This window comes from Centropristis striata, chromosome 21 (genome assembly GCF_030273125.1).
Source record: "Centropristis striata isolate RG_2023a ecotype Rhode Island chromosome 21, C.striata_1.0, whole genome shotgun sequence".
In the NCBI taxonomy this organism is placed as follows: Eukaryota; Metazoa; Chordata; class Actinopteri; order Perciformes; family Serranidae; genus Centropristis; species Centropristis striata.
Window position 1 is genome coordinate 24,118,956 of NC_081537.1, and position 11,345 is coordinate 24,130,300.

The following is an 11,345-nucleotide window of genomic DNA, read 5'->3' on the forward strand; positions in this document are numbered from 1 at the left end:
TATGCAATGAATACATTATTAAATTGCGAAAGTTTCAAGTTATTCTTTTTCTTGCAAAAGCAAAGATACCATCTGGTGGGCAAAGACAATTAATACTGCTAAAATGTATGTTCTGTTGATACATGTCAGAGCATAATATGGCCGGAAATTACCCCTTTTTTTTGTCTTTTAAAATTGGTGAAATTTTAACATGCCTAAAAATGCTTAAAATGGGTCTGTTGATACATGTGTAAGTAGTTTCTCCAAAAAAAGCGGCGGGAAAAATAATATTATGGGATGTCCAAGAATGACCCCCTCAAAAAAAGTCATAGTATTGTATGTTGTTTTATGTCAAAATTGGTGAAATTTGGTCAAATTTTAAAATGCCTAAAAATGCTTAAAATGGGTCAATTATAGTCTGTTGATACATATTATAGCATAATAGCACTGGAATGAAAAAGTCACAGCGTACTTATTCCAAAAATGGTAATGAATGAAAGTGTGAAGAACATACACAGGTCACAAAAGTTGTGCTTGTTCTATTTATTGAAATGTCCATCATTGCACAAGTGAAAAGAAACAAACTGAGTTAATTAGTCAGTTTCCCTTTATTTTCAAAATATTTAAATCATATATTGTAACACATATCATTTAAGACCATAGCTTTTGGATTACAAGGTACTTTCCCTGTAGATAAACAGTATGTAGTATCAATACTCAGTGTCATGTTTCAGAGCATAACAGACAAAAATGTAAACATGAATCTGAATAAATTATTAAATTGCAAAGTTTTTTTTCTTTTTCTTGCAAAAGCAAAGATACCATCCTGTGGGCAAAGACAATCAATGCTGCTTAAATCCAGCAGTCTCAGCTTGAAGTGTTTGGGTCCTGAGAGGTCATTGAGCATTTGCTGCTCCAAGTACAAAGTCAGGGTGTGACGTAAGGACCACAATCATCCTGCGCAGACACCTCGGTTGGTAAAAGTTCTCTGTGACAGCCCTGAGTGTTCAACCATCAGTAGCCAGGATCAGCACAGCGCCGAAGATGCCCACGTTGTGTCCTATCAGCTTCATCTGGTTCCAGAACTCCACCTTGCGAGAGTGATGCCAGTAACCCAGGTTACCGTCAATGAGCAGGATCACCAGGGGCAGGACGGTGGCCAGGATCTGTGCGGCCAGCCGGATGTAGCAACCAGAGAGGAAGGCCAGAGCCAGCACCCCAAACAGCACCTCCAGAAGCATTAAAGTGATCTCTCCTCCAAAGATGTGATTTAGATAGGCCTGCTGGTCCTCTTTGCTGTGCTGGAGGGAGTACACCTAGTGGGGGGAGGACATACTGCATTATTTAAGATGTTTGTGATAAAAGGTTCACACTCTGTTTAATGAAAGCACAAATATTGTGGATCTTGATCTACAATGATTATTTGACATGGAGGGAAAACTACATGACGTTAGTGTAATCATAAAGTCTGCTATTAAAATAAATTAAAGGTCATAATCACATGAAAAAATCATAGTAAATTTTAAAAATGCCTAAATATGCTGAAAATTGGTCAGTTGTAGTCTTTTGATTACATAAAAGCACCATATTTTGGGCTGTCCAAAAATGACCCCCTTGAAAAAAAAACATACTATAGCATGTTGATTTTTGTCAAAAATGGTCAAATTAAAATATGGCTAAAAATGCTTAAAATGGGTCAATTGTAGTCTGATGGTTCATATTAGAGCATAATATTGCCAGAAATTACATAAAAACACCATATTATGGGATGTCCAAAAATGACCCCCTCAAAAAAAGTCATAGTATATTGTATGTTGTTTTATATCAAAATTGGAGAAATTTGGTGACATTTTAAAATGCCTAAAAATGCTTACAATGGGTCAATTATAGTCTGTTAATACATGTGGTAGTATAGTTTGTCCAAAAAAAGCGTAAAAACACCATATTTTGTGATGTCCAAAAATTATCCCCTCAAAAAAAAGTCATAGTATAGTATGTCATTTTTGGTCAAAAATTGTCTAATTTTAAAATGCCTAAAAATGCTTAAAATGGGTCACTTATAGTCTGTTGATACATATTAGAGCATAATATGGCCAGAAATGACAGAAAAACACCATATTTTATGATGTCCAAAAAGTATCCCCTCAAAAAAAAAGTCATTTTTTGTCAAAAATTGTGAAATTTTTAAATGCTTAAAATGGGTCAATTATAGTTTTGGTTAGTTTTGTCCCAAAAACTGAAAAAAAATACCATATTATGGGATGTCCAAAAATGACCCCCTCAAAAAAAAAGTCACAGTATAGAAAGTTGTTCAAAATGTGAAAAAAAAAAATCATAGTATAGTATATTAAAAAATGTAATTTCCCATAAAATTCCTCAGGACAGCCATGGTACAGTCTGCTAGGAAAAGTCCAAATTTAGCATCATAACAACATCATAGTAAATAATACAACGATTAAAGTGATGTGGGTCTCACCATGCAGATGAGGTAGACTCCCAGGAATACTTGTCCAGTAGACTGCAGGGACCTGCTGCGAGGTTTCTGTCGGTACACCTCCCCCGCCCCGCTGGCCAGAACCAGAAAGCCTCCAATAATGGCCAGCGCTCTGGAATACATCCGTACCTGCAGGTAAACAACATGCAGGCTGTTATATTATTCTGCCACAATGACAACCTCTGGTAATCTACTCTCTGACTTCTAATGGTGCCCCAGATCCATTTCTGTCTCATGTGTGACACAGATCTGTTTTTAATATTTCAGCACGGATCTGGGCCACTTTCCTGCGTGCTTCTAATTCTGATACAAATCCGATTATGAGGAAATTAGACATCTGTCTGCATTTAGACTGCAGACTGTGCATAAAACACAGATTGAATATAACACAGCACACACATATATAACACACACTTTATGCACATTCCTGAGGGAAAGCAGATGTAACACAGAGACATATTCATAGAAATACATCCAAGGTAATGGGAGGCAAGCACTGAGGAACACTAGATCCAGATAGAGAGGGCCAGATAAGGAGAAATGTGCGTAGTTGTATTCCTTCAACAAGCGTTGACCAGAACATGGAAGGACCGAGAGGCTAAGGACTTAGTCTATGTGTCATCTAGGGCGGGCCAAGTCTAAAATATGGTGCGGCCCCAACACTTTTGACCAATCAGATAGTCGTATATTCACATTATAAACTTTGTGTAACAGTAAGTCAGTATCCTTTCTCTGACGGTGGTTGCAGCAAACTGTGTTACAGACTGTGATTTCTGATCAGATTAAGGTCTGTGTACATGAAAAAAGGATTTTACTCTCCTCTCTTCTGTTCTGCAAAAAAACAAAGTCTAACAGCATCAAGGATTTTTCTCCGCCACTGAAAAAAGTCAGACGAAGCCTGTTTTTGTTGAAGAGTTTAAATGAATGATGGTTTATCACTGCTTTTGAATCTCTGAAAGCATAAGCTGATTACTATCAAGGAAATATGTGTGAAGTCTGGTCTCATTTTTTCATTTATGTAAAGAAGAAAAAGTAATAGGAGGTAAATATCAAACCAACCACTTTTACTTAAAAAAATGTACTGCCCCTTTGTGTTCATGTCATGTTTAATTTGGCCATTTTAACATTTATGTGTTTTGTTTTCATTTTATTTGTATCAGCTACTTGTATGTGCCCAGATGTGTTCTATTCTTGTGTTGCAATATGGCCATTATGCATATGAAAAGAAAAAAAGCCCTTGTGGTGATGTTGACACTTACTGTCAAGGCGTCTAAGATAAATGTATGTTTGTCACTTGTGCTTACATTATAATGAATAGTTCCTTTAAGGGATGAAGCCTTGGCCGACCTCCTAAACATCTGGTATTGCTGAAAATGACTGACACTTGGCCGAACCAGAAAAAAACTCAACCTACATTAGCATAGCTGATATGGAAAGCAGTCTAGCTGGTGTATAATAATACCTGTGTGTCATTATCAGAAGCACAGAGATAACTGAGCTGCAGCTTTGTTACTGTTAACCACAGGAGGTGACTCACCTTCAGCCAGTCCCCGTAGTGCACCTGCTCTCCAACATACGATGCGTACGTGCTGACGGCCAGCTGGATGGCTGCGCCCATTGCAAACCACCTCCTCTTCACCCCGAAGGACATGAAGCTGGCACAGAGCACCGCAGCCCCCATGTCCACATACAGGTACGGGACATGGATGTCTGGCTTCCTGGAGATGACAACAAATGAAAGGAAAATTACATTTAAAACACATTTAATTATTACTAGCAGTTGTATATTGTTTGTCTAATAATGTATTGTGTGTATGCAATGTGCGTATATAAATCATTGTGTACTGTAATGATTATAAACTTGTACTTGTTTTGCAACTACTGGTCTTTTTTTTAAGATATACTTTTTGGGCATTTTATAGCTTTATTGACAGTAGAGATATTTAGAGTGAAAGGGGGAGAAAGAGGGGAAGACATGCAGGGAAGAGCTCTGAGCCGGACTCGAACCCGGGCCGCCCGTTTACGAAGACTGGGCCTCTGTGGTATGTGCTCTACCAGGTCTACCCTACTGGTCATTTTTTACTTATTCATTTATCAACTGTTGCTTATTTCATCTTAGAAATCCATTAATTAAAAAAACTACTACATGATTTTGTTGCTTATGACCTGTCTAAATAATTACATAATTCATATCATATGTTTTGTCTCTATATGAATAATTTTATTTATTTGTGAAAATTCTGCTGCTGTGTAAGTGCTTACATATTTGGTGATTACAGGATATTAATTCAGTAAAACCAAATAATAAGTCACATTCACCTTTGATATAACTATCCCTAATGCTGTTAACTTTTACACTGGCAGTATTTTCTCTAGATTTGTGAGATATTTGGGTACATGTGTTTGACGGCAGGTATGGGTTGGAAGCTAGAGCAACTAATAAATAAACACCTTAAAGTTTAAATACAAATCGCACTACAAACATTAATCTGGGAAAACTAATTTAGTTAGTTTGGGTTCCTAGGACGGTAGATTGTAGATGAAACCCTGTCTGGTAACCAGCAGTATTTTGAGTCAAAAGTATGTGAAAAGGGGAATATAAGCTATAAAAAAGTATACATTTGTGCTTTATTGTGCGTTTATACATCATGAACACAGGGTTTTGTTCCATAACAGTTTTTCTCTGTCTCACAGAGGACTCATAAGAATGTTTTTGCATATTTCGGTGAGAAATACAGTCAACCCAAAACGATCAAAACATCAATATATAGTGTCATACCTAAACACCTAAAAGTTCTACACTGCAAATTATTTGGTTCTTACCAAGATAAAAAAAACAACTTAGATTTAGAAGTGTTAGATAATTTATCTTGTTTAAGAGTTAATTTCTTATTTTATGTGTTCAACATGCTTATTTCTAGATTTAAGAATCTTAATTCAAGAAATTTTGTCAAGTAAAATTATCTGTCCATGCAGCAAGATAATTTCCCTCAGATTTTGTGTTTTTATCTTGTTTTTAGACACCCCTCTTTTGCAGTGTAGTGGAAGCTGCTGTGTTTAATAGTGTAGAAACACAAGCAACTATTCACATTCACAAAGCTGTAAGCAGTATAGTTTCAAGTCAAAATCAAGTAATGCTACTCAATTAATAACCAGCATGAATCAATATACTATACAAGTTAAATGAATCCTTTCAACACAACACAAATTAAAAGACACTTGGTTTAAAGAAAACATTTATACCAAAATCAAAAGTAGGCCATGGTGCTATTTATCAGTTGGGATTGTTTTGGTGTGAGTTGCAACTTGTTGGGGATTTTTTCGCTGTAAAGATGTCTGCCTTTTCTCAAATAAAATGGCACTATATTTCACTTCCCAAAGCATCTATAAATACATTTGCAAAACTCAGCAGCAATTTCCCTTTCTCAAACATCATGACCTGGTTGCTCAAGATACAGGCAAAGACTGTAATGAACACTTTCATGTAGGAGCCCGTTCCAACGCTCCCTACACAGTTTGTGGACTAAATTGGGTAACCGGGTCATTATTTCTGGAAAGAGACATTGCCCACAAGCACCATTTCTTACATCTATATGGCCAATATCTCCAACACCAAACACCAAAACAATCCACACTGATAATTAACAATAGTAGTAATTGGAAAAAAATGTCCTTTTGATTTTGAGGTGAACTGTCAAGTGTATTTTAGTTGGTGATTATTAATTTAGTATATTTACTTGATTTTTATTTGAAACGTCACTGCTTACAGCTTCATCATTGTGATTAGTTGATTGCATTTCTACTACATTAAACACTTCTTTAGAGCCTTTCATAGATTTGAAGTAGACAAAAAATATGTAAACATTAGTGGTGTAACAAGTATTCAGATCCCTTACTTAAGTAAAAGTACTAATATCAGACTGAATTTACTCCACTACAAGTAAAAGTCATGCATTTAAAACTTACTGAAGTAAAAGTACAAAAGTATCAGCATCAAAATGTACTTAAAGTATCAAAAGTAAAAGTACTCGTTATGAAGAATGGTGGGGATTGTTTTATATATCCCAAATATATATTATGAGATTATTGTATTGATGCATTTATGTAAGCAGCGTTTTAATTTTGTAAAGAAAGGGATCATTTTAAGTACTTAAAATACTGTTATGAGGTTTCATTAAAAAACATATCTAATAATTCTAAATCATTCAGGTTTTATGTCAAATATTGACCTGAAAAGTAACTAAAACTGTCAGATTAATGTAGTGGAGTAAAAAGTACAATATTTGCCTCTAAAATGTAATGGATTAGAAGTATAAAGTTACATAAATGGAAATACTCAAGTAAAGTACAAGTACCTCAAAATTGCACATAAGTAAAGTACTTGAGTAAATGTACCTAGTTACACTCCACCACTGGTAAACATATATGTAAGATTTTGAGGGGTGAACTGTCCCTTTAAAAGACACCTATTGCACACTGAGAAGACAAAAATAACCCAACTAAAAGAAGCAGCCAGGTACGAAAAAAAGCAGACTTTAAAGTTGCAATAATTACAGGATAATTCAGTGGGGTGTGGTTGTCTGAGTGAGACCAGCCCACCACAGGCTGAAACAATACTCACTCAGCGTACATAAGAGATTAAAGCCATTATTACTGCCAGAAATAATTACAGCTCGCTCCCCTGCAAATTACAGACCAGGCTAAGTTAAATATAACTTGACATTTTAATTTAAACAACTCCATATGGTTGCAGCTTTCTGCCTTTCTGATGAAATACAAGCCCTGTTAAGTTAGCTAGAAGTTTTCCAACAGAAAACATATATTAAAAAGGCCGGCTAGGACTCCCACAGTGCATAATATCTTCCTAACTATCCACTGCTATGTAACAAATCTTGACAATGAACTCTGTTTACAAAAGTTTGACGTTAGGTTGCTAGCTTGTTAGCTTGCGTTAGCAACTTTCCGCGCTCATTATTTTTACCTTTTCGAGTCCGCTCGTTCAGCGAACAGCATCAGCATGCTGAAGCAGTTCCAAAACCCGAACCTGGTCAAGATAAACGCCCCTAACTGGCTCAGAAACCGTAACGTTTGCTTCCGACTCGGAGCTGCCATTGTGCTTGCTGCAATCTATCCTTTCCGCCAACAAACGACATTACAGGAAGTCTAGCCACTTCCGGTAAAAATATACACATTTCGAAATAAAAGCCCGTGTCTTTCCACACGCATTGCACGTAGCTTTAATTCAAACGCCCATGCTATTATTTTGAAAGGCATTTCTGTACAAGCGCAAAAGCGCCACCCTATTGGTTGATATTACCACAGGGCGGGGCAGGCTCGCTCATTGGAGGAGGATAAAATCGAAACGGTTCAACAGCACCACCAACAGGAGAGAGCATGTCATTACAGGGACTTAAAGGTCACTGGAGGAGATTGTCTCCAGGTGCTACTTGACCTTAATATTTTCTAGCAGGCAATTACAGCTGAAACGGTCCTATTCAGTGCAAAAAGCTAAGATTTGGCGATTGAAATTGTATGTTATCCGAAACATAGGCCTACATACTCAAGTCAAACAAAAACGATACCAAAATAATTTCTTAACAGTTATGAATTAGTGCTGCAAGTCAGAATTATTTTCTTGTTGATTATTAATAATTTAATCAATAAGAAAAAAAAGTTTAAGCTAATGTACCTTTTCCAAGAAATGTCTGAACAGCCATAACATTTTTTTTTTTACATTTTCTGTATTAATCATTTGACTTTTAATTTAACTAATTCAATATTTACAGAAAATTTTATCCCAATGCAGGATTGCAAATTAAGAATTTTGACTCTTTTTATAATTTATAAAACAATTTATAACGATTGAATTAAATGGATACATTAATTTCTATATTTATTTTTTAACTTTATTGGTTTATTTTTAGAAGGATAGTACACATTAATTTAAAAAAAGCAATTTTCTATCAAGTCACTGGACAGATGTTGCGAAGTTATGATAAAGGTGAATATTATATAAGATTATAAAGTGTATTAAAACTATAAGCATGCAGAGCATTCATTATTAATGCGATTAAAAACATCATGCATAATATATTGCACAACAAAATGAAAAGCAATAAAACATGAAACACTAATTTAAAATTGCGTTATAAAGAAAACATTTGTACCTGTAGAATAAAAACAGCCATTCAGAACCTCAGATTCCCTAAAACAAGGACATTAAAAAAATCTTCATGTTACTTGTTTTGTCCAAAACCCAAAGTTGTTCAATTTAAAATAATACAACAGTGAGATATTTATTTTAATACTAACATTTGGGAGCTAGACCAGAGAATCTTATGTATATTTGCTTGAGAAAATTACTGATAAATTCTCTAAATAAAAACTAACTCTTTAAAAACTCTTTAGAATCACTAAAAGAGCCCAAACACTCATCAGTGCTAACGAGAAATCCTTCTTACAGTCAATTTGACAATGAAAGTGATGCAAAGTGTGGAATTAAACAGGACAAAGAACCATGATGGGAAGTATTTCATCAGGTGATGACCAGCAGCATGTTGATCCAGCGTGACATGTCCTGGGTTAATCTTCAGTAGATAAGACTAACCCAGATCCTGAAAATGGCTTAGTGTGAGTCCTGCTGAAGGTTTACTGCAGGATCAGTAGTTCGTCATGTCGCGGATGAAATGTCAGTTGGAGGTGAGTAGTGGAGCAGTGGGATGAATTTCACAGGATAAAAACATAAAACATTTAGCTTCAGAAACATTAAATCAACAAGACAACTTGATGCTGTCAGCCCAACAACCCTCCATCCATCCACTCTAGCTGCTTATCTTGTATAGTTGGCTAGATGCTGCTTACAGTGGGTCAGAGGTGGGGTTAGGTGAGCTAACATATACAGTATTATATATCTATATATGTATATATATATATATATATATATATATATATATATATATATATATATATATATATATATATATTATAGTTTTCTCTCCTTTTAAGAACTGTTTAAGAAGCCTTTGATCAAGAATATAATCTTTTTTTTCTTTGAATTCTCTTGATTTTTTGGAAGATTTTTTTGAAAAACATTGCAAAATTGCAACAGCGGGACTAATATATTATATTAAATATTAAATATTATAAATTTAATTCAAACAAAGTCCACAGAGTATTGATTCAGGTATTGTTGATGCAGTGAATTAAACACATGCACATAATATGCATATTGATATCACTGCTTGCTTCAGCACATATAAATGTTTAATTGTTATTTTAATCCATATATACAGGTGCATCTCAAAAAATTAGAATATCATAGAAAAGTTTGTATATGTCAGTAATTCAATTCAAAAAGTGGAAATAAAACATTATATGGATCCATTACACACAGAATGAAACATTTCATGTCTTTATTTATTTATTTTCTTCTAATTATAATGATTATGGCTTACATTTAATGAAGACATCAAATTCAGTGTCTCAAAAAAATGTCCATCTATATGACTCAATACTTGGTTGGGGCTATTTGACTTGAACTACTGGAAATGGACTTTTCCATCATATTCTAATGTATTGAGATGCACCTGTAAGGCATTTCTGCAATGATTTTTGGTATTTGAACTTTTTGTTTAGAAGTTCAAAATTGGTATTTTATTACATCAGTCCTCTAAAATGTCTTCATATTTATCTGTTGAAGTTTGTTTAAACATAATGATGATTTTTCATGTTACTTCTGAGGACTCTATTCCAACTATTTAAGCCCAGCATTGCATTTTTCCACAATGCTTGAACCGCCCAAAAATACTGCAGTGACTACAGTTTAAAGCCAGGCTGATAGGAAATGTAATTTTTGTCTACATTCTGTCAGGAGGAGGCCCTGGGCCTTCTACAGTCTCAGATATGTGGATTTGACCTCAGGACAACCAAACTGCCCACAAACATTCACATGTTGAAATAAATGCAGCATACATATATAATGCAATATTACCACCATTACCACCTACCATTAGAACCACTTGTAGATAACTTGTTATGCTGTTATGCTCATTTATACTTTATATTTATGTTGATTTTTGATTATGTCATTGTCACTAGACAATTCTGTCTGATGTGTTTTGACCTTTAGTTTCCGCCTGAGCAGTCTGTACTAAAACCTCTCTAATTTTCCTCTGCTTCACTTCATCAGCATAAAACTTGGCATTTGTAAAGTTCAGATGTTTCGCTATGATTTTCTAGACATTTGAGAGAGCAGCTGCATCATTCCTATCTAATTTTCACTTAATTTACTCTGAACCAGCAACATATTTACTTATTCTTACACATCTAAACACAATCTCACAAATGTCCCTTTATTATGACACCTTGATTATTCTTATAGATCTTATGGTTGCAGAGATATACTCCAGTTGCACTCCACGCTGCAAAACCAAACAATAAATGTATGTTTCGAAATAGTGAGAATTTCCCCCCCTGATCATTGGTTGTAAACAGGAAAATCAGTGTTTGTAAACACACCTCGAGCAAAAATGTTTCAATTAATGCAGAAAAATGCTGCTGAAGCCTTCTACGTGTGCATAATTTGTCCATTAGAGTGACGTCACAGACTCAGAACAACTGATTGGATAGAGTGAAAGATTAAAGCGTGTAATGAAATCAGTGTGAAGACTTTTGGCGTCCTGCCTCGCTACGATCATGATGCTTATAAACACACAATGAACTGACTCTGGCCACCGTTAGAGCTCAGTTTATACTTCAGCAACTGATAAAATATTCAACCTGCTGTGTAAGCCTTTAAAAAAGTTGCTCTGAGGTCTTTAAAGCTGATGTTCTCAACATTTTTTCAGCCAAGGACCCCTGACAGGACAGATAA

The 11,345-nt window shown here is 35.1% G+C and overlaps 1 protein-coding gene across 1 annotated transcript; it reads right to left on the bottom strand.

Annotated features, from left to right (window-relative positions):
- Positions 1 to 13: 13 nt before the first annotated feature.
- tmem101 (transmembrane protein 101) lies at positions 14 to 7,609 on the bottom strand. The gene is made up of 4 exons (XM_059325104.1): positions 7,455 to 7,609; positions 4,011 to 4,191; positions 2,456 to 2,602; positions 14 to 1,295 (listed from the first exon to the last, which is right to left on the bottom strand). The coding sequence occupies exons 1-4, from the start codon at positions 7,583 to 7,585 to the stop codon at positions 987 to 989; spliced, it is 768 nt and encodes a 255-aa protein (XP_059181087.1). The 5' UTR covers positions 7,586 to 7,609; the 3' UTR covers positions 14 to 986.
- Between the last annotated feature and the right edge of the window lie 3,736 nt (positions 7,610 to 11,345).